This window comes from Schistocerca serialis, chromosome 2 (assembly GCF_023864345.2).
Source record: "Schistocerca serialis cubense isolate TAMUIC-IGC-003099 chromosome 2, iqSchSeri2.2, whole genome shotgun sequence".
NCBI classification, from domain to species: Eukaryota; Metazoa; Arthropoda; class Insecta; order Orthoptera; family Acrididae; genus Schistocerca; species Schistocerca serialis.
Window position 1 is genome coordinate 844,350,889 of NC_064639.1, and position 24,710 is coordinate 844,375,598.

At 45.0% G+C, this 24,710-nt stretch overlaps 1 protein-coding gene across 1 annotated transcript in view; it reads left to right on the plus strand.

Annotated features, from left to right (window-relative positions):
• Positions 1–24,710, plus strand: part of LOC126456455 (uncharacterized) — a 478,332-nt gene that overhangs the window by 75,165 nt on the left and 378,457 nt on the right. The window contains exons 6-7 of the mRNA XM_050092205.1: positions 11,367–11,582; positions 19,812–19,894. Coding sequence (XP_049948162.1) covers positions 11,367–11,582; positions 19,812–19,894 — 299 coding nt within the window. The remainder of the gene's footprint in view (positions 1–11,366; positions 11,583–19,811; positions 19,895–24,710) is intronic.

Sequence of the window (24,710 nt, forward strand, 5' to 3'; positions counted from 1 at the left end):
CTTTCATTTACTTACATGTAACATTCAGATAAATCAGCACACCCATATTGATGTAAGTGCTGCAATTCTTTCAAAAAAAATTAAAAAAGTGGAAAACTGTGCTCATCGCACTGGAACGTCCCCTTAGAAAAATTTATGAATGACTGTGCTGATAAACCTCTTACGTTATTTGATTTTTAAACAGCTGAGCAGAACTCAACGTACTCACACATTTCTCTCTTTACTTATTCTGATCAACACTAAACTGACACACAGTACTTTTAGCGCAACGCAATCTGACTTTCAATAATCTTTACAAAAGAATGGCCCTGACTAACAATAACCTATACCTTTCATGAATCACTTTACCTCACAAAAATCTTCGTTACTCGAACTACTGCAATACAGCGAGCGCCAATACTTTCAGCTAAATAAAAGATTCTAACTACTGACCGCTTCAGTCGCAGGTTCGAATCCTGCCTTGGGCATGGATGAGTGTGATGTCCTTAGGTTAGTTTGGTTTAAGTAGTTCTAAGTTCTAGGGGACTGATGACCTCAGAAGTTTAAGTCCCAGAGTGCTCAGAGCCAATTGAACCAACTGATTGATTTTTATTTTAAATTCTATGAAAACATTTCCATTTAAATCAAAACATAGCATCAATCAAATTCTAAAGAAGTTGTAACAGTAAAAAATGTAAATTCCGTATGTCATTCTAGCTGTGAAATCACACGGGATGGGTTCAGGTACCTAGCGCAAAGGGTGCTCTTACTCCGCCCATTTCCTTGTAGATATGTGAGAGTTGTATCGTATGTGTACTTGTGGTATGTAGGTGAGCGTAATGATCCCGTGGGGTATAATGTTATGTTTATGTTATATGATGATAATGAGAGACGGGAAATGGCGAAACCCGTTCCCGGCACATCGCATGATCCTCTCGAACAGTACCAAGGGACACGCAGAGGTTAGCGTCCCCATTCAACGGACTGATGACAATCAACAGTGTAGCATGTCTTGCTGAGAGGTTTGGTATTTAATCCAGGGCTCTAGCGGAAAGACTGGTGATCATGAATTCTAAGCCACTACTTCCCGTACCCCTGCCGGCCAATCACTGGCAGTGAAAATTTCCTCCATTACCGCATCATCCCCTACGCTCTGTCAAGGAGCATAGGACCTCATCATCATCATCTCTGAAACAAGCGCCACCGCATAGGCGTGCGCTAACGACCTCAGCTACGGAAGCGGGTATTGCCAACCGCTAGAATATTCAACAAAACTGAGTACAGCTTGTGCTACTAATAACTACCAGCTGGCAATAACAAATAAGAGGAGATAAGTTACAAGTAACAGGGCTCTCACTCTCAACAGCAGCTAGCGGAACCGAGCGACTCCATTCAAGAACATAATTACTAGTTTTAAAAGTCGATAACAGCTTCAATAATACGAACGTACCAAACACACCGCTGAACAAAAAGTCAGTCTGATGCGGACAGTAGTATTCCTCTTTCCTGTTGCTGACAATATCCATAAGCAGCAAAATCCGCCTTGATACCAATGAGGACCCAGCTGAATCTACAGGTCAGGCAGGCTACTCTATAGCTGCGCAACTTCTCCAGGGGCTGATCATGCGCGCACCATGTCTCCTTTTCCGGTTGCCGCTGCCGCAGCCCTGTTCACCGTCCTGCTGGAAACTCGCTATCTGAGACTATACCATAGTAACGGGAAGTTCTGGGTCTAGTAGAGCACGGGATACAACCCGTCGGCTTTGACCAATGACGTCAGAATTTGACAGACATCATTTATTACACAGATGTAACAGCTGAGAAGGGTTTTCAGTAAAAAAAAGAAAACGAGAGACAAAAAATATGGTTGACATACATCAAGGCAAGTAGTATTTTCACGTTAAGGATATCGCGTGTTTGTATCGTATTATATCTGTGGAAAACGAAGGGGGAAAATGGATGTAAATTTTGGTAGCATAGAATACCTCACGTCACATATATATGGGTTGTATCTCGAACCTCATTCGAACTGTGTTGGTTAACTGCAGTACGGGATACATGTTTAGCGTACGTCGATTTCTTCGTTTTCTTTAGCATTAATATCCTGTTGTTCAGTTGAACTATATAGGTCAACTGAAGCACGGGACACAAATTTTACACGTGTTGTTTCTTTCACCTCCACTACCACTAATAGTCTGTTCTTACGTAGGTAGTAGTATTACCGATGGCAGAAGGAGCTACGTTCATAATATTTGTATCCTATACTTCCGTTGACCTATATACAGGGTGAGTCACCTAACATTACCGCTGGATGTATTTCGAAAACCACATCAAATAATGACGAATCGATTCCACAGACCGAACGTGAGGAGAGGGGGTAGTGTAATTGGTTAATACAAACCATAAAAAATGCACAGAAGTATGTTTTTTAACACAAACCTACGTTTTTTTTAAATGGAACCCCGATAGTTTTGTTAGCACATCTGAACATATAAACAAATACGTAATCAGTGCCGTTTGTTGCATCGTAAAATGTTAATTACATCCGGAGGTATTGTAACCTAAAGTTGACGCTTGAGTACCACTCCTCCGCTGTTCGATCGTGTGTATCAGAGAGCACCGAATTACGTAGGGATCCAAAAGGAACGGTGATGGACCTTAGGTACAGAAGAGACTGGAACAGCACATTACGTCCACATGCTAACACCTTTTTATTGGTCTTTTTCACTGACGCACATGTACATTACCGTGAGGGGTGAGGTACACGTACACACGTGGTTTCCGTTTTCAATTACCGAGTGGAATAGAGTGTGTCCCGACATGTCAGGCCAATAGATGTTCAATGTGGTGGCCATAATTTGCTGCACACAACTGCAATCTCTGGCGTAATGAATGTCGTACACGCCGCAGTACATCTGATGTAATGTCGCCGCAGGCTGCCACAATACGTTGTTTCATACCCTCTGGGGTTGTAGGCACATCACGGTACACATTCTCCTTTAACGTACCCCACAGAAAGAAGTCCAGAGGTGTAAGATCAGAAGAACGGGCTGGCCAATTTATGCGTCCTTCACGTCCTATGAAACGTCCGTCGAACATCCTGTCAAGGGTCAGCCTAGTGTTAATTGCGGAATGTGCAGGTGCACCATCATGCTGATACCACATACGTCGACGCGTTTCCAGTGGGACATTTTCGAGCAACGTTGGCAGATCATTCTGTAGAAACGCGATGTATGTTGCAGCTGTTTGGGCCCCTGCAATGAAGTGAGGACCAATGAGGTGGTCTCCAATGATTCCGCACCATACATTTACAGTCCACGGTCGCTGTCGCTCTGCCTGTCTGAGCCAGCGAGGATTGTACACGGACCAGTAATGCATGTACCGTAGATTCACTGCCCCGTGGTTTGTGAAACCCGCTTCATCGGTAAACAGGTAGAACTGCAACGCATTCTCTGTTAATGCCCATTGACAGAATTGCACTCGATGATTAAAGTCATCACCATGTAATTGCTGATGTAGCGACACATGAAACGGGTGAAAGCGGTGACGATGCAGTATGCGCATGACACTGCTTTGACTCAGTCCACCGGCTCTCGCAATGTCCCGTGTACTCATGTGTGGGTTCATGGCAACAGCAGCTAACACACCAACTGTATCCGCTTCTCCTGTGACGGGCCTGTTACGGACCCGTTTGCGTGCTACGACCATACCTGTTGCATACAGTTGGCGGTAGATGTTTTGCAATGTGCGGCAAGTTGGATGCTCTCTGTCCGGGTACCGTTCTGCATACACCCTGCAGGCTTCAGCTGCATTTCGTCGACACTCGCCATAGATGAGTATCATCTCCGCCGTTTCAGAGTTCGAATACACCATGGTCACAGTTCCTACAACACTACACTATCACAGTCGTCTGGTAACACGGTGTACTACGGTTGGTCAGCGTGCGGGAACGAATGCAGAATAACAATAGCAGCAAGCGCTACATGCGGACACTGCGACAGCTAGACCAAACCACAACAGTGCACTACAGCCACACTCGTAAACACGGTCGTCATCGTAAACATGTCCCTGCAGATGCTGCTCGCCGACCGTGGCCCGTGTTTGTTGCAACATGCAACTGAACGTCGGAGGTTTCAAGCGTCAACTTTAGGTTGTAATTAGGATGTAATTAACATTTTACAATGCAACAAACGGCACTGATTACGTATTTGTTTATATGTTCAGATGTGCTAACAAAACTAACGGGGTTCCATTTAAAAAAACGTAGCTTTGTGTTAAAAAACATACTTCCGTGCATTTTTGTATGGTTTGTATTAAACAATTACACTAGCCCCTCTCCTCACGTTCGGTCTGTGGAATCGGTTCGTCAGTATTTGATGTGCTTTACGAAATATATCCAGCGGTAACGTTAGGTGACTCACCCTGTATATGTACACCGCTAACGAAAACGTGGAAATAGACGTACGTTACATTTGCAATCTGTACCTCAGTTGAACTACGCGAAGAGGCAATAAGACGACAAATAATTTGTATCCCGTACTTCACTATGGAGTACAGTTTTTTTTTTCGCCTTCGATGCTAATAGTATCGACTGGAAGTTGTAGTTTTGATCACAGCAGAAACAAGAGTATCCCATTCTTTAGTTGAGATATATAGCTATACAGAACATTTGTAACCTGCTCTCCAGTTGACGTGCATAGGTAAATCTCATCAGTGTTACATATGTCGTTCTTTTGGAATAGGTAGTGTCAGTGTAAAAGTCAACTGAAGGACGGGATGCAAATTTTAGTTGTGTCGGGCGTTTCGCCTTTACTATTGCTAGCACAGATTCGAAAAAATCGTACTGATACTAGTGCTGGGAAACGAAAGAAGAACGACAGCTGCGAAATTTCTGTTACGTGGTGGAGTACAGTAATGGAGTAATAAAATAATGAAATACGTTAAAATAGTCAAATGTCGTAAAAGAAAAAAATGGAAAACTGAACTTACCACACGGGAACTTCTTAAAAGAACCGAAGATCGCCTACAAAGACATCAACAAAAATCACATACCCACATACACAACAAACAAAACATTACGAAAACACACAGACGCACATACACGCACATACACATACATTCAGCCCACGCCCATCTTAATGTGAAATTAGTTAACATATTTCGGACGGTACATTTGCCCCACACGTTTAACAAAACATATAAACGGGCAATATGTTTGGGGAATACTACGCCTCCATGAATATTCGTCTAAGTGACTTTGAAGTGAGGAAATCTGGCGTTTCCCCACCCCTACAAGAGATTTCACACCTGACCAATAACCCTCTATGCTATTTGTGCAAGCCCCTGTGGATAATGATCTGAAATCAAAATTGTGCTTAACTACGAGCTACGAGATGCTGATAACCCCTTTTCCCTAAAACCCTACATGAAGAAAAAACATCTGAAATTACAATAGAACCCTCTGCAACGCGATTTTCAATTAAGCTGACCAAAATTTCCTTCCTTCGATTGAGTACTACTTTAAACACTACATCGTCACACTCTTGATCTGAAACCACAGCCCCCCAAACCCATAAACCCATAATCCCACCAGAGATTCCCCCCTTGTTGTACTTGCTTTTGCCAAAATGCGACTCGACAATTTCGACCATAACACTCTCTCCCCCCCCCCCCCCCCAACGGCCCCATGTATTTCATGTATTCGCCAAAAACTTCCCTACAAAAAGAGTACCAATCCACAACTGTGCGCTTACTCACACGACATTCATGGACACACAGCCACACATGATATCTCAAACACCAACAGTACGTGATTTTCATAATGTCTCTCAAGGCGAGCTTAGATTTTTCGAACCACGTCCCTCGTCTAATGGACCGCCACAACCGATCATTGCTGCAGCGCCATACGAATAAGTCGTGAGTACGGCGACGAGTTACACTTGTGAGGCGCATATGTTCGCCGCACTCACTACATCGAATATACTCGGCAATGAGACCACACATTTGTAAAAAACAAATCGTGCCCAACATGTCTACTCCCATAGCCTCTCTCAAATCATCCAACTTCATCGGAACAGATAAGTCCATATCTACCAACGAAAATGAGATACTAAAAATTGTCCTAAAATAAGAAACTAATATTCCAAATTACCTCAGTATCACTAAGAATGAAATTAAGAAATGAATGAATTGCAAACAACCAATTATTTAAATAAATGCACACGAAGAATATTTTGAGCAATATGTAGCGATCTCTTTTAAAATCACATTCAATTATTTTAATGTACAATGACAGCGCTTATCCGGAACACAGAACTGTTTTATTATGTATGGATGAAAGTGAAGACACTGTTATCTATGAGTAATGTATGACGTCATTGGTCAAAGCCGACGGGTTGTATCCCCTGCTTCACTAGACCCGAAGTTCTATACAAAATAAGAGAGATATCTTTTAACTATACACTATTTGATGAAAAGTATCCGGACGCCCCTTCTTAATGAGAAACTGACTAGTAGGTGTCACGTACCGGCATAAAAGGAAGCCAGAAGTAAAGTGTTGTGAAGAGAGAAGTAGTAACAGAAAAATGGGTCGATTGGAAGGTCAGTAACTCTAAACGTGGACTAATCATTGGATATAACCTGAGTAACAGACACATCAGCGACATTTCAGTCCTTCTAAGGCACCCCAAGTCGACTGTCGATGATGCGATTGCAGAGTAGAAACGCGAAGGAACGAGCACATCTGAAGAAAGACCAGGCAGATTTCATGTACTGACGGGCAGGTCAATCGACTGTTGCGGACGGTGGTTGTAAAAAATCGCATGAAGTCAGCGGAAGGAATCACCCGTTAGCTCCAAAGTGCTACCAGGCAGTCCAGCCTGCACAGTGTGCGCATGGAGTTAAAAAGAGCAGCCGAGAATCTTCTCAGAAGGCACACATTTCTGTAGTCAGTGGTAAGCGACGTTTGAAGTGGCGCAAAGAACGATGACCGAGCGAGGTGGCGCAGTGGTCAGCACACTGGACTCGCATTCGGGAGGGCGACGGTTCAAACCCGCGTCCGGCCACCCTGATTTAGATTTTCCACGATTTCCCTAAATCGCTTCAGGCAAATGTGTGGATGGTTCCTTTGAAACGGCACGGTCGACTTCCTTCCAAATACTTCCCTCATCCGTCCCGACTGATGACCTTGCTGTTTGGTTCCCTCCTCCAAATCAACCAATCGACCAAAGAACGATGCCACTGGACAGTGGATGACGGGAAACGAGTGATTTGAATAGATAAATCAGGTAGTCCGATGGAAGCGTTTGGCTTTGGTGAACACTTGGAGAAAGTTACCCGTCATCATGTATACTGCTAAGAGTGAAGCACAGAGGGGGTGATGTCACGGTATGGAGGTATTCTTTGTGGTTAGAATGTGGTTTCCTTATTGCGCTGAAAAACTGACAAATGCGGAAAAACAAAAACGCTTCACAGCATTGTGTGCTGCATACAGTAGAGGAACAGTTCAGAGACAATGATTATTTGTATCACCATGACAGTGCACACTGTCATAACGCGGCATCCGTGAAGCAATGGTTTGTGAACAACTACACATCAGAAATCGACTGGCCTGCCCAGAGCCCTGTCATGAACCCAGTGGAACACCTTTGGGATGACTCAGAATGTCGACTTCACTCCAGGCTCGTGCCTCTTGAGGAAGAATGAGCTCCCAATCCTCCACAAACCTTCATACATCTCATTCTAAGTATCCCAGAAGAGGTCACATTTACCCCTCTGAGAGACAAGACGGTCAGTGCCTTTATGGAAAAGAGAAGAGTCACAAAGGCGAAGGGTGGACACACCCCATGTTAAAGTCCACTAATAGGTGTTAGGATACTTTTGTCCAGGTAGTGTACGTACAATGGTATGATACATGAAGTGATTCCTGGTAGCACACTTGCGTTGCCTTACTACTTATAACTATAAAATTCCGATTTACCGTTTTGTTTTATGTTTCCTAGTCCTTTCGTGTTCCAGTTGCCCCTTGTGTAAATACACTCATGCTCATAAATTAAGAATTATGCTGATACATGATGAAACAACGCTTTGGTGGGCGGTTTGCGGTCTTAAATCACCTCGGGGTATGACCATGCGGCGCATTTGACCTGCGGTCGTCGCACGGTGGCGCTGGCAGCAGTACGCAGAGGTGTGTTGGTGCATGTCAGAGTACGGTGCAGCGAGTAAGTGTGCAGACGATTTCAGACGTGCTAAGGGCGACTGTGTGTTGAAAATGGCTCAAAGAACACGTATTGATGACGTTATGAGGGGTAGAATATTAGGGTGACTGGAGGCTGGTCAAACACAGCAGGCCGTAGCACTGGCCCTCTGTGTGCCACAAAGTGTGATCTCAAGATTATAAGATTATGGCAACGATTCCAGCAGACAGGAAACGTGTCCAGGCGCTACAGTACGGGACGTCTACAGTGTATAACACCACGAGAAGACCGATATCTCACCATCAGTGCCCGCAGACGCCCACAGAGTACTGCAGGTAACCTTGCTCGGGACCTTACCGCAGCCACTGGAACAGTTGTCTCCAGACACACAGTCTACAGACGACTGAACAAACATGGTTTATTCGCCTGGAGACTTGCAAGGTGCATTCCATTGACCCCTGGTCACAGGAGAGCCCGTAAAGCCTGGTGTTAAGAACACAGTATATGGTCATTGGAACAGTGGTCCCGGGTTATGTTCACGGACGAGTCCAGGTATAGTCTGAACAGTGATTCTCGCCGGGTTTTCATCTGGCGTGAACCAGGAAACGGATACCAACCCCTTAATGTCCTCGAAAGTGACCTGTATGGTGGTAGTGGTTTGGGATTGTGATTGGTGCCCATACACCCCTGCATGTCTTTGACAGAGGAACTGTAACAGGACGTAACTGTAACGGGACGTAATTTTGCACCAGTATGTCCGCCTTTTCAAGAGTGTAGTGGGTCCCACCTTCCTCCAGATGGATGATAACGTGCGGCCACACCGAGCTGCCATCGTGAATGAGCACTTTGAAACAGAAGATATCAGGCGAATGGAGTGGCCTGTCTTTTCTCCAGACCTAGGCCCCATCGAGCACGTCTGGGATGCTCTCGGGCGACGTATCGCTGCACGTCTTCAAACCCCATAGGACACTTCAGGAGCTCCGACAGGCACTGGTGCAAGAATGGGAAGCTATATCCCATGAGCTGCTCGACCACCTGATCCAAAGTATGCCAACACGTTGTGCGGCCTGTGTACGTGTGCATGGTGATCATATCCCATAGTGATGTCGGGGTACATGCGCAGGACACGGTGGCATTTTGTGGCACATGTGTTTCGGGACAGTTTTCTCAACTTATCACCAATACCGTGGACTTACAGGTCTGTGTCGTGTGTGTTCCCTACGTGCCTATGCTGTTAGCGCCAGTTTTGTGTAGTGCCACGTTGTGTGGCACCACATTCTGCAGTTATCCTTAATTTATGTGCATGAGTGTACAAGAAGCACACAAAAGGAAACGACATAAATGAGAAAAGCAAGTGAACTGTCCGTCATTTCAAAATATTTGCAGTGACTGTTAATACATTTACCCCTCTGAGAGACAAGACGGTCAGTGCCTTTATGGAAAAATGTTCGCGGTTCCCTACAGTACCATAGCTGTACCCAGGTGTGAACCTCTTCGTCCAAAGCAAATCGACGGCCACGAATGTCTTTCTTCGGGGCTCCAAAAATAAGCAAATCACGTGGGAAGAGATCTGGACTGTATGGGGGACGTGTAAGGGCTTCCCAGAGAAACTTCTGCTGCGCACTCGGAACAACTTTGCCAACATGTGAGCGGGCATTATTCTACAACAAAATGATGCCATTCGTCAACGCTTTGGCATTTGTACCTATTGTCAAACTTTCCTGTTAACAGAATGTCAAATTTAGACATTTCTCCGGAAATAACCTTGCTCGTTGTACGCTGATCTTAACCTTCCTGCAGTGTTGTCTGAGACGTTATAGCAATGTAGAGCGTAACTGTGAAGTGGTATGTTGGTAGAAGTTTGGGAAAGTGATTGATGTGGCCGTGGAGGAGTGTGTAAATGAGCGCGCGCGGGTGTGCGTACATGCATGTCTGAAAATTGTCACGAAACAAGAAAGCGTCACTCATGTGAAACGCAGTATGTGGTTTCCCACGTGACTTGTAAGAAATTAGAATTCGAATTTCTAGATTTCCAATGGGTATCGTACCGTACAGGCCAGTGACAACGAGATGCGAGGGAGTGGAGCATTTTAGCTAATAGACTACAAGAAAAAAATATTTGCCCAATGGGACAAGTCCAGAATGACCACGGATGCTGCCTCCGCGCAGAGTCTGTGAAGAGGTCAACTTACATATGGTGCCAGAAAAGTGTCAGCAGGATTTTCAGTAGTTCCAACGTAGTTGGCTGTTGTGGCTTTGTAACATTACTCAGCGTGCCGTGTATTTTTGGTACTTCTGCACAGCTGAAAGTAAGGAGATACTTGACTTAAAGGAAGGGTAGATTGACAGGAAAAATCATCACGCTTGTACCAGTCGCTACAGGCCTGGCACCCTCTGCAGTTCGTGACCACATTCAACTTTATATGAGACTCGGTGCGAGTTGTAGTTCTAGTGTACCCGTCCTACCATATCCTCTCCAGCTTCTGCTGGTTTTTCATTCGCCGATCTCAATTTGTCCTTTAGGAAGAAAATATTTAGAGCTGGAATCCGATGACGAGGATGATGAATTTCTGTCTTTTTTTCTTAGCCTAAGTGCAATTTTAGTCCGTCTAGTGTAGGTAAAAGACTGGACATGAATTCATCACGCCAATACGAAAGGAATACTGATGCTTCAGTGTACCACAGTGCAGGCAGGAAGTGTTCGTGCTGGTTACCATTCTTAAAGTAATTTACCCAAGGGCGGAGAATACTTTAGGTGTATCCCGTCTTAACAGGGGGTGAATTTTTTCAAGCTCTTTTCTGTGCTGTGTCTTTATCACAGTACTGAGCCGCACCAGTTGACAATGTCAAATTCCGACTAATGTTGTCTTTTTGATTGTCAACTAGGACATCTCTATGCCTTGACTGATATATTTATGTACACTGCTGCAGCACCTTAAATATGATACGGCTATTTATTATAAATGTAATATGTGGCACATGAGAAACATTCATATATTATAAGAAATGAAACATGAAACGTATTTCTGGTAGTCGAAGAAAATTTTCGAAAAAGGGAGAATTAATTATCAGCAGTTCATACCCCTAACTTTCTGAGCTACGTTTTGACAATAATGTTTAATTTTCATGATAAAGTATTAACAGGTTGGTGCTGGGTGTGGTTGCAGCTGTGCAGACAGGCCGTCATTGCAGGTGCGGATGGTGTCGCAGTTCGCGCAGACCAACGGCGGTGGCGTGCTGGCCAACGGACGCGGCCGGCTGATGAAGAGCTTCTCGGAGGCGGGGGGCTGCTTTGCGGACGGCGCAGCAGGCGGCCCAGGGGCGGGGGGCGTGGACGACACGTCGCACGAGCCGCTGCAGCGCACACAGTCCGAGGAGCCGCCGCGCTCGCCCTTCCTCGTCACCACGCCGCCCCCGCGCAGCCCCATCCAACAGCCGCCAGCCGCCGCCGCCGCCCCCACAGCCGCGCCTGCCTCGGCCCGCACCACGCCACGACACCGCAAGGCCTACAAAGAGGTAACTCTTCTAGACCTGCTTGCAGTTGCTAGTTCCTCCTTCGTTTTGTACGACATAACTTTTCTTGGGTTATAATACTGCAAATTTTGAAAAGGGCATGAATTATACATTCTAAGACAAAAGTGGAGCCTTGAAGGAGGAGTTATGCAAATTTCTCTCAAACTGGTATTCATATAGGTACCGATGGAAAATGCAAAATTGTACACTTTGGCAGCTACTGGATGAATGTATGACGCCGTAGAGCAATTTCACTGCACAGCTGGTAACGATAGTAAACAGGGGACATGTCGAAAACAGGGCATAAAGTCTTTGCGAATTTCATCTCTTCAACTCAGTTCGACAGTTACTGTGCCTCGTAGACAGGAACGTGAACAATATAAGCAGATGTCAGTATTTGAAAGAGAACGTATAGCTCGGCTCAAAAAAGCCAGTTGGAGTAACCGGTGAATAGCTTGACATTTGAATAAGAGCGAGCCACCATTCGACGATGATGGCAGTATTCGATGAACCATGGCCGAACACTGTATCAAGAAAGAATGCTCAGTCCAGCTCAGAAGGCGACGGAGATGAGAGCATCAAATTGACATTTCAAGCTGTTCAAAGGAAAAATACAAAAAAAAAAAAAAAAAAAATCGGGCTTGGTCATGGCAAAGGAAACCAAGGAACAGACAAAGACGAAGTAAACAAAATATTTTACTTGATCTGCCCGGAGTAATCGGACCTGCGAAAAACGTTACTATTATTCTAGAGTCATGGAAATGCCTCATCTCTGACCCAATGTTTCAACTTATTGTAGAAAATACAAACAAATTTATTCATACAATACAAGATATCTATTCTCATGAAGGGACGCTCAAGAGACAGACACAGTAGAAATGAAAGCCTTATTCGAGCTGCTTTATCTCGCTCGGGTGTACCACGCGAATCGTCTGAATCTCGACGACTTATGGCAGATGGATGACTTCCTAACCGTCACGAGTATAAAAATATTTCAGTTTTTAATGCGATCTATTCGTTTCGATGATGTGGAAACAAGAGGAGGACGAAGAAAAACTGGCCGCATAGCTCCTATAAGAATCATTTTTGAAGAATTCGTTGTGAACTGCCAAAAATGCTATTCACTTGGTGAAAATGTCACAATCGATGAAAAAATCGAAGCTTTTCGAGGTAGAAGCGGTTTCATGCAATATATGCCAAAAAAGTCAAGCAAATATGGCATAAATTTATGCTTTGGTCAAGTCTCGGCTATATTATACACATAATATTTACGGTCCATTTAGAGTAAGCAATAAACCATCCGACGCTGTGAAAAGGTTAGCAGCACCCACTTTCTGCAGTGGGAGAAATATCACGGCCGACAATTGGTTTACGGATTACGATTTGGTAAAGGAATTGGCATAAAAAAAATTCATACGTTGGCACGCTACTTAAAAATAAGCCACAGATTCCTCCAAAATTTACAGCGTCCAGAAAGCGAGAGCACCACTCAACTCTGTTTGGTTTTCGCAAAGAGACAACACTTGTTTCATACGCGCCAAAAAACTGCAAGAATGTTTTGTTGATATCCAGCCTTAACAACGATAGCAAATACGATGACGGAGCAGTTGATCTCAAGAAACCAGAAATCGTAACTTTTTACAATCACACAAAAGGAGGCGTTGACACTGTCGACAAACTTTGTGGGTCTTTCAACGTTGCGAGAAATACAAAGCGACGGCCTCTGGTGGTGTTTTTTTCGATTATGACGTTACTACCAAAATTCATTTATGATTTGGAAAGGAAACACCAGCAATCATCTGAAGAGAAGAAAAAATTTCAGAAAGCTTTCAAACGAACTTGTGCAGGAAGATGTAAAAAGGAGAAGTACTCAGGGAGGAACGATCACCACGATAAAATAAGGTAAATCAGAGCTCGTACGGAAAGATATAGGTGTTCATTCTTTCCGCGCGCTATACGATATTGGAATAATTGAGAATTGTGAAGGTGGTTCCCTGAACCCTCTGCCAGGCACTTGAATGTGATTTGCAAAGTATCCATGCAGATGTAGATGTAGGAGACCTTCGTACAAAAGTTTTAAATGTGTCACACACAGAAAATGAACACCAACAGCAACAAGGAAGAGGAGAAGAAGATGAACTAAGGAGCCTCTGAAAAAAAAAGATGTAGGCCATGTTTAGTTGACAATAAAACGAGAAACACCCGTTTCAGATGTGAAATATGTGGATACTTCATTTGTTTACAGCACTCAAGAAATGTTTGCATTAACTGTATTCCAACTTCTAAATAACTTTAGTACACTGAGAAACCAAAATTTCAAGCGTAATTGTGTATAAATTTGACATTCGTACACTGAAAGTATCGGTACCTCGAAATGCTTTGGGAAGAAAATGCGTGTTATGAAAAATAACTTGATTTTTAAATAAATTTTTTACCTTGCTCTTGTTTGTATAACCCATAAATAATAGCTAATATTACTTTTACGATAAAAATTTAATGCTTAAAAAGACGTAAAGTTTATTAACAACAAGTGGTATCTACGAGACACGGGCGACGGCGATTGTACGACCAGAAGGCGCACCTATCGGAAGGTTAATCTGAATAACTGTGTTACAGCGAGCTCGACATGCTGAAAGAAATGGTCTGTGTGATCATCGTCCCAAAATCCACTGGCCCTCCACAACACTGCGTTCCGCAGCGTATAAAATGACTTTTTTTATAATAATATGAGTATTTATATATGTGTTTGGAGAGAGAGAGAGAGAGAGAGAGAGAGAGAGAGAGAGGTTGATTTTTGATTGAGGTTTTTACTTTAAGTCGTAACTGGTACCTGAATTCTGGTGCTGCCTCTTTGAATTATCAGTTTCTGCATCAGTTGGTGACGTATTACAATTTGGAGGAAGTTATTGTTCTTTAAGGTTTAAAATACAACTCTGTTAGTTACTTGGCCGTATTGCGGATAGCTTTGAGCCTAAGTTTTCGTAGCTTTTCATACCTAAGGGACCACTGTTGTAAGTAAATAAGAGCAAACAGCAATCTGCTTTTCGTGAGAAAAGGAGATTGCTTAGCACACAGACTTCCTTCAAACTACACGTCCTGCTACAACAAAATTGGACAGAACATAATAAAATTACTGTAATTAAGAAATTATGAGAGATCGTTACTTATTGAATGAAAACTATAGAGACTGCATTTCTTTTCCTGAATTTTAGTGAACTTTGTACACTTACAATTCTGTCGATTGATAGACGGCGATGACAATGAAGTTCACCTCCTTTTACAAAAACAAGATATTTCTATTCTTCACTTCCAGAAAATTTGTATACGTAAATGTTTGCCAACTCTTACACATACTTTACTCGGTTTTATCACTAAAATATCAATTTTCATTAAATGTAACAATATATTCTGAGCGACGGCCTAGCAACACGTCCTCTCTCCACAAGATACAGATTAACAGTCCTCTTTTTTTTTAATAAACCGATTGTCTTCTTTTTTTTAGAGTCCATACTCAAAGATTCTCTAATGCTACCGTTGCGGGGATCGCGCGCTAGAGAGTTTCTTGCTGTCCAGCTGCGCTTCACTTCACTTGAAGTACTTTTTGAATCACATTTACGTTTACGGTATTTACATACATTACTGAGCTTATCAGAATAAAATCAGGCACAAATTAGTTAAAGAAAAAAGCAGTGAGGCACACATAACATTACAAGCGCTGCTTGGAGAAAATCGGATACGTTCGCCTGGGGCAAAAAGACTAAAACGTCGGTCAGTGAGCGCAGCTCGGAATAAAAGCGTATGCTCGATTTTCAACCCACCAGATTCCCGTGCAGATTCACTAGATTTTGGACTTCTTAATAAAGAAAGCCATCAATATCAGGCCTCGTAAACAGAGACGATGACTACCAACTGAACTCCGCTTGGGACCCACTACTGGGCACAACACGCTGCGAGGGCTCCCAGCCGAGAGTTATCCACACCGCATGCGAGTTACCGCCTGACGAACCACGCCGGGATTCGAACGCGGTCGATCCTCTCCCCCACCTCAATCCCACTCGGATTCGCACGCGGTTGATCCCACCCCTACACTCTCACCCGGCCTGCCGCGAGGGGCGGGGGTGACCAGTCCCTCAGAATCGCCTGTGTACTCTTTCGAAACTTCGCACGAGATGCTAGGAGTGACACTCATCGAGATGTCGCACCATTTTGATGGTCTCATCCGGCAAGAAATGAAAGAACTTTTTATTGATTGCATCTGTTTGTCCTCCTGTAGCAGATCACGGGTTTATTTTTAGTGATTTAATGAGCACTCTGTTCCGGGCTATTACCCCGTGGCCTTACGATGAGTTGTTGAAAACTAGCGTCTCGTCCTCGTCTCCTGCGTACGTCTACAAGAGGGTTTGTAGCTTTTTAGAATGTCCTATATACGACACAGTTCCCTACTGACTAAGTAAAATTCAATTTCTGCTTGTTCCCGCGCAGAGCGTCGGCGTCACTCGTTTTGAGAACTCTAGCGCAATTGGCTGTTGTCGGTTGCTGTCGTCCGCTGTTGGTATCAACCCGTGGTGGAGAACTGGTACACACCTTCTTCACCACCGGAGTCCAAATACCATTCAGTTTCACACACTCCTTGTTCAAATGGTTCAAAAGGCTCTGAGCACTATGGGACTCAACTGCTGAGGTCATTAGTCCCCTAGAACTTAGAACTAGTTAAACCTAACTAACCTAAGGACATCACAAACATCCATGCCCGAGGCAGGATTCGAACCTGCGACCGTAGCGGTCTTGCGGTTCCAGACTGCAGCGCCTTTAACCGCACGGCCACTTCGGCCGGCACACTCCTTGTTCCGTTCAAAATTATTGAGGTCTCTCTGTATAGCTTTTCATAGTATCCGTTTGCGACTGGCAGTAAACGAGTCTTATCATATCAAATACGGTAGTCCCATGGTTGCATAGCATGTTACGCAACATCTGACCCGTCAGTTTCCGACTTTCTGCTGATGCTTTTATTTTCTTCCAAACGACTTTCGACCCGTCTTTAAGGACTACCCAGTCAAAAGGAAGTGTAGCACTCTTCCAGCACGGGATGATAATAGCAGACGACAGCAACCGATGACAAGCTGAAGTTTACAAAACGCGTGACGTCACAGCTAAGCGAGGGAGATCGCGAAACGGAATTTTGCTTTAGTCACTAGTGAGACAGGATGCTTATACAAGGACGTTTGAAAAAGTTACAGTTCCCTCCTCCGCTCTCACCACCCGCCTTGAAGATGGCCCACGCAGACGGGTGCGAAACGTTGGATTTCAAAAAGACATTCATCGGATCACAGCATTAATAGCCCACAATACTTAAATAAGTTTGACATTTCTTGGCGTGAAAGTTTACATTTTACAATTAATGAAAACTGCAAGAATACGTGAAAGGTCTCCTTTCACCTTCTGTCTGGTTTCCTAATCTTCATGCTCGTCGACAGCAGAAATCTCTGTACTACTCTCCCAGAAGTTCAGTAGCTTGTCAAAACAGCATCCGGCAACTAATGTACGGTTATTTCAAATTGCCGCACCGATTTCGGATGTCCTGCTTATTTTCAAGGAACTATAAACCTTCTTTTAGACCCGTAGCGACTTTGAAAGCGCTTCAACAGTTTGTAGTGATGGTGTAACACCCACGTGTGTTGCCCAATCTTTCGTGTAAGCCTTACTTAATGCCGTACACAGAGCACAAAGAATGAGTACTGTTGATTTAAACACAGTATCTGTAATGTCATCGTGGCCTACTGGTGCAACTTAATGTGCAGCACTCTAGCTTGCAAGACGGTCCAGGTGAGCAAGATGCAAACCGAGTCCACACTGCTGAGTTACGACCGTTGTTCCGGTACGCAGACTAGCGTAGTTTTAGGTGCTTTCCCACACTCGTTTAGGCAAATGCTGGGCAAGTCCACAATCTCCACCTCTGAAAATACGACACACAAAGAGCTAAAACAAGGTAAAGCACAGCAGAAAGTTCTCAAGATTTGCATACAGGTTGCGCGCATGACACTCATCAGCTTTACTGACGACTGAGAAGATTGAAAGCTGAGCCAGCCACAAAGTTTAAACAGATTAATGTGCCAAACCGTCGAAAAGGAGTCGGCATCGTATGGCTGGATAAACTCTAGGAGAGAGAGAGAAAACTGAAATCGTGTGCGGCAGTCCAACATCAGGAGAGAGCATGCCCGCATGTGAATGTAGGTCAGCTGCCTCACGGGATCCTGCTGCGACCGGCTAAACAAACAGCGCATCCACAACTGGAAACAAATGGTCATCTGCCCGTGACGGCACACGCTGTTGCACATGACTTGACAGTCAGTGTAGAGTTTATTCTTCACTTGAATAGCTGACTACAGAAACAACAGTAGTCCACTTTTTGCCTATACTGAGTTAAGAGTTGGTTTCCATACTTTGAAGCTCTCTCCATGGAATGAATGCAGAAATAACTTTTGTTCTGCATTCTTAATGGAAGAAAATAGATGCAAAGGTATGGGTGAGAGCAGGAACGACACTTGTCGAGGACTAGCGCTATTTCAGCAACCGCTGTTGGCATGTGTGTTCCCCCAGTATTGCCGTGATTATGCATTGTTAAAGCCCATCGATTATGTATGTGTAGATGTTGGTAGTAAGAGCTTAAAGAGAAAAAAGGGTGTAAAGAATATCGAGAACAAAACTAAATCATAAAAAGATCACGAATAAAAGTTTTTGAGTACAAAAATTTCAGTACCAAGTCTGTTTCCAATGAAAATATTGGTGAAAATATTCTGATAATGAAGCATATTTATCATTAAAGTTGTAATTTAACGTTTTATTTTGTTACTGCATGCTGAGGAAAAAGATGAAACATTTTCAAATTCCTAATACATGATTTCAAAGGATGGACAGGATTCTTATATTCAAGGATGTATTTCTGTACATGATATTCCCAGATGACAGGAAGGGTACCAGAAGAGGGTAAGTACCAATGGGGATGCAAAAACTTTCAACATTTCGTTAATTCCATCACTGGACAACCAGAGGTATGTAAGTAAGCTTCCTTAGGCATCCACATCGCCACAAGCCAAAGGGCCAGGAGGGTAAGCATTCTACTTGCTTATGGAAAATCCCCTGCTGATGAGAGAGGTAAAAAATCATCAGCAAATCAAACCAGTGGTGCAGGAATAATTACGAATTATTGACAGGTAAATTTGTATCCCCAAAATAATATTCACTGTGACACAGGAGAACAGCATTATTTAAACTGGCAACTAAATGTCAAAATCATGCACAAGCAATGCAAAATACTACACCACAAAGAAATTAACATTAAGTACGAATTTTATTTGAATACCTTCAAAGAACTGTTTTAATTTACATCTGGTCGCCCGCAAGACAACAGACGAACTCAAAAATTGGTCTTTTATTTCCCTGGAGAGGACCTATCCTTCAATAGGCCACTCTGCTCTTTAGTAGACACTAAAGATCTTGGCAGAGAATAAGAAACATGGAGACAAGCAGTAGTTACAAACTGATATTCAGAACCTATGATCTAACCTTAAAATAACAGCTTTTGCAGGGACAAACGATGAACCCAGTTTCCCTAACATATTAAGTAACCTTACAAAAATAAACTGATGAGCAACGTAGAATAATTTTTGTGAAAATAAATTTGTTTCAAAAACAATACATGTTGAATAACTTACAGGATTTAAATCATCTAATAATCTAATCATAATACCAGTGAAAATAAGGTCTGGATATAATCAGAATCTGTGTCATACAGAGTGAAATTTAATTGACAAAGGAAAAAGAAGAAATATACAGAAAACATTATTTTCGTTTTTCTCAAAACAAGCAGGCTTGGACTAGTTAGTGTTGTTACTACAGTCACAGATTCACTTGCATAAGAACCTTTGCATTTGAATGGACAGATAAAATGTTGCGGCCTGTTAATCGAACTATTTCTGAGCAACTTCTGTTGGTGTTTTGTAGCGCGTTTTTGCCCCACTAAAAAATACCCATTCTGAAACCATTCCTGCATGTCGCTTAGTTTTTTAATGGTGTCGATGTAGACCGAATGTTGTTCACGTCACTGGTTGTTACTTGTCACGGCAGATCCTGATCGACTTCGAGCCGGCGCCGGTGGAGCGTCGGCCGCGGAAGCGCCTGCTGCAGAAGACGTTGTCGGAGGGCGAGATGCTGCGCGTGGGCGTAGGCCCGGTGGGCGGCGGCGGGGGCGGGACGGGCGCCACGCCCCCCGCCAGGCTGCCCCCCGATGAGCCGCTGGAGAAGCAGAAGCGCGCCTTCGCCTCCACGCCTGCCGGTACGTCACCAGCGCGCCTCTTCTATACAAAGGCCACACGACAGTGGGTCACATACTGCGAACGGTGCTACTGCTACAAGCGTTTCGGATTTTCTGTTTGTGTTTGGATAACGGTTGCACTTGTGGAAGCAGTCGATCTTGCAGTGCCTGTGGATCGTGAGACTTTATGTGTACGCTATCAGATAAATCCCCTATTTAATGCGGAATTGACCGATAGATGTCACCAAAGGCAGACCCGCCAATATAAAAGGAGGCAAAGAGTGTTGCGTTGTGAGCAGAAGCATCGATCATCCATCCCAGAAGTGGAACTGTTCGACAAACCAAATCGGTGGACCGTGTCGGTCAAATACCTAGGCGTGATTCTCGGCACTCGACTCAAGTGCCAGAAGCCCGTCCAAGAACTTCGTAGCAAGGTGTCACAGCGACTAGGGGCATTATACCCCCCACTTAAAGAAAGGTCTGTGCTCTCCATACCCTGTCCCCCACGCGGATCCTCTATGACCTCATTCCTTTCCATGATCTGCTCCTATTCTTCGAACATATCCACATGCTCTACACCTCCCGCCATCTTGATCCCCCCACCCCCTGGTTGCTTCTCTCCTCTCCCATCCCCACCCCCTGCCACATCTTCACTGTTCCCCCCCCCCCCCTACCCCCCATCTCTACACCCTTCATCTCCTTTCCCAAGGTGGCTTCCATCAACTCCCCCTCCCGGATGATGCCCTCTCTCCCTCCATTTATCCCTCCTATCAACTCTGATCGTCACTCCCCCTCCTTTCCTCTGTCCTTTTCCTTGGCTCCCTCTCCCCCCCTTCCATCCTCTTTTTTTCCCCACCTACCTTCTCTCTGTCCCCCCACACCCCACTTCTCTCCCCTGAGTCCTTTTGCATTTCCCTCCTCTGCCTTTTCCCATTCCCTCTCGCATCTGCCCTGCCCCTCCCCGCCCCCCCCCCCTTATGAGTCCTCTCCCTCCTTTGGTTCCCCCCCTTTCGTTTTTCCTCTCCTCCCTCCTTGTTTTCCCTCTCATCTGTACAAGTCTCCCCCCATCTGCCCTTGGCTAGGGTGTGTCTTCTTTGTGCTGACATTTTCGTGCAGTGTTTACAGTGACTGTTCAGTGTTGTGTGTCTTTTCTGAAGTGTTGCGAATGGACATCATACTGTCGCTGGGTGTGATTTTTGCGAACAGAAACCAGACTGTCACCATGTTTTTTAATTGTCTGTCTACTATGTTACTTGTCTGCTTCCTGTGTATTTTATTAGCATTGCCAAGCCTTTGCTTTATGTTTTAACTTTCTACAATTTTCCGCCGTTTTACAATTTAAGTCACCGTTTTATCGCCTGCTTTTATTGTTTCTCCTCTTCTTCTTACGTTTTAAAAAGTCTGTAGGCTGCAGAGAAGCGTACTAAGCTGCTGAAAGCCCGCCCCCTTTGGGGGGAATCGAAATTCAATAAAGGAAAAAAACCTCTCCATCCGTTGTGGTCTCACGATCTACAGGCTCTTTCTGCGTCTCGGATGGATCTCTGGGGTAATGCAGTGAAATCCCATCTTAACTGGCTGCAAAATCTCCAGAATAATACATTACGAAGGATTTCTCCCGTGCCTTGCAACTTTTCATCGGCTACCTTCACGATGCCGCTGGCAAACTGGAGGTCATTGACCAGTTTAAAAAGATTGCCCAGTCTTTCTACAGGCAGACACGTGCGTCCTCTAACCTACTCATTCCCCTCTTAGGTAGGCCCAACGTTCCTCTAGAACTTTAGAAATATCCAGTTGTCGTACTCAACAGGTTGTAAGGCGCAATAGAAGGTGGCTATGGCGCAACACCTACGCACACCCAATGGCACACAAAATAACGAGACGTCCTTACACACCTACACTGATTAGCCAGAACGTTGTGACCACCTACCTAATACCCATTATGTCCACCTTTGGCACGGGTAACCGTAGAGACGCGTCGTGGCATGGAAGCAGGAAGGGCCTTGGTGGGTCGCTTGAGGAAGGCGGCACCACATCTGCGCGCACACACACACACACACACACACACACACACACACACACACACACACACACAAGTCACCAAATTCCCGTACATTCCGGGGACAGGGACGTTGAATCACATCCCAGATATGTTCCATCGGGTTACGATCTGACGAGTTGGGGAGGGCTAGCACATCAATTATAACTCGCCACTGTGTTCCTCGAACCACTCCATCACACTCCTGGCGACGTGACATGGCGCATTATCTTGCTGAAGAATGCCCGCTGCCGTCGGGAAGCATGATCTTCATGACGGGGTGTACGTGGTCTGCAACCAGTGTACGATGCTCCTTGGCCGTTATGGTGCCTTGCACGAGCTCCACTGCACCCATGGATGCCCACATGAATACTCCCCCGTGCATAAAGCAGCCGCTGCCCGTTTTTCTCCGTCCTGCAGTACAGGTGTCTTGGACTTGTTCGGCTGGAAGACGACGGATTTGCGCCGTCCTGTCGGCATGATGAAGAAGGTATCGAGATTCATAGATCACGCAGCCCTCTGCCACTGCGCTGATGGTAACGTGTCCATTTCAGTCGTAGTTGCCGATGTTGTGGTGTTGACATTGGCACATGTCTGGATCGTCGGCTGTGATGGCCATCGTTAGGAGTGTTCAGTGCGCTGCGTGTTCAGCCACCCCAGCATTAAAACCTGGTGGTAGCTCCTCCTCACTTCGCCGCCTGTCCTGTTTTAGCAGTCGGCCCAGCCTACGACGTCCGACATCTGTAATGAGGGGTGGCCGCCCAACCCCACGACGTCTGGACGTGGTTTCACCTTCGCTTCGCCACGGTCGAAGACACTCACCACAGCATTTCTCCAACACCCGACAAGGCATGCAGTTTCCGAAATACTCGTGGCGAGTCTCTGGACTATCACAATTCGCACTCGCCCTATTTCAGACAGAATGCGCACCTTTCCCATTCTAAACATGAACAGCACGTTCACTGATGCTTCGTGCAGCGTGTGTGTTTCTAACTTCGCAAAAATACGAAGTAAATATTTCAGAATTCTAATCGACAAGAGCTGGCAACATGAGAAACGTAGAAATAAATATCTTCGGAATAGTGAAGCAACTTAAATCACTTAATAAAAGCAAATCTTCTGGCCCAGACTGTATACGAGTTAGGTTCCTTTCGGAGTACGCTGATGCTTTATCTCCATACTTAAAAATCATATACAACCGTTCGCTCGACGAAAGATCCTTACCCAAAGACTAGAAAGTTGCACAAGTCACACCAATATTCAAGAAACGTAGTAGGAGTAGTCCACTAAATTACAGGCCCATATTGTTAATGTCGGTATGCAGCAGGATTTTAGAACATACATTACTGGCCATTAAAATTTGCTACACCAACAGAAAGAAGATGCTGCGATATGCAGATGATTAGCTTTTCAGAGCATTCACACAAGGTTGGCGCCGGTAGTGACACCTACAGCGTGCTGACATTAGGAAAATTTCCAACCGAATGTTCATACACAAACAGCAGTTGAGCGGCGTTGGCCGGCCGGAGTGGCCGTGCGGTTCTAGGCGCTACAGTCTGGAACCGAGTGACCGCAGCGGTCGCAGATTCGAATCCTGCCTCGGGCATGGGTGTGTGTGATGTCCTTAGGTTAGTTAGGTTTAATTAGTTCTAAGTTCTAGGCGACTGATGACCTGAGAAGTTAAGTCGCATAGTGCTCAGAGCCATTTGAGCGGCGTTCCCTGGTGAAACGTTCTTGTGATGTCTCGTGTAAGGAGGAGAACTACGTACCATCACGTTTCCGCCTTTGGTAAAAGGCGGATTGTAGCCTATCGCGATTGCGGTTTATCGTATCGCGAGATTACTGCTCGCGTTGGTCGAGATCCAATGCCTGTTAGCAGAATATGGAATCAGTCGGTTCAGGAGGGTAATACGGAACGCCGTGCTGGATCCCAACGGCCCGTATCACTAGCACTCGAGATAACAGGCATCTTATCGGCATGGCTGTAACGGATCGTGAAGCCACGTCTCGATCCCTGAGGCAACAGACGGGGACGTTTACAAGACAACAACCATCTGCACGAACAGTTCGACGACGTTTGCAGCAGCATGGACGATCAGCTCGGAGACCATGGCTGCGGTTACCCTTGAAGCTGCATCACAGACAGGAGCCCCTGCGATGGTGTCACGACGAACCTGGGTGCACGAATGGCAAAATGTCATTTTTTGGATCGATCCACGTTCCGTTTACAGCATCATGATGGTCGCATCCGTGTTTGGCGACATCGCGGTGAACGCACATTGGAAGCGTGTGTTCGTCATCGCCATACTGGCGTATCACCCGGCCTGATGGTATGGGGTGCCATTGGTTACACGTCTCGGTCACCTCTTGTTCGCATTGACGGCACCTTGAACAGTGGATGTTACATTTTAGATGTGTTACGACCCGTGGCTCTACCCTTCATTCGATCCCTGCGAAACCCTACATTTCAGCAGGTTAATGCACGACCATATGTTGCAGGTCCTGTACGGGCCTTTCTGGATACAGTAAATATTCGACTGCTGCCCTGGCCAGCACATTCTCCAGATCTCTCATCAACTGAAAACGTCTGGTCAATGATGGCCGAGCAACTGGCCCGCCACAACACGCCAGTCACTACTCTTGATGAACTGTGGTATCGTGTTGAAGCTGCATGGGC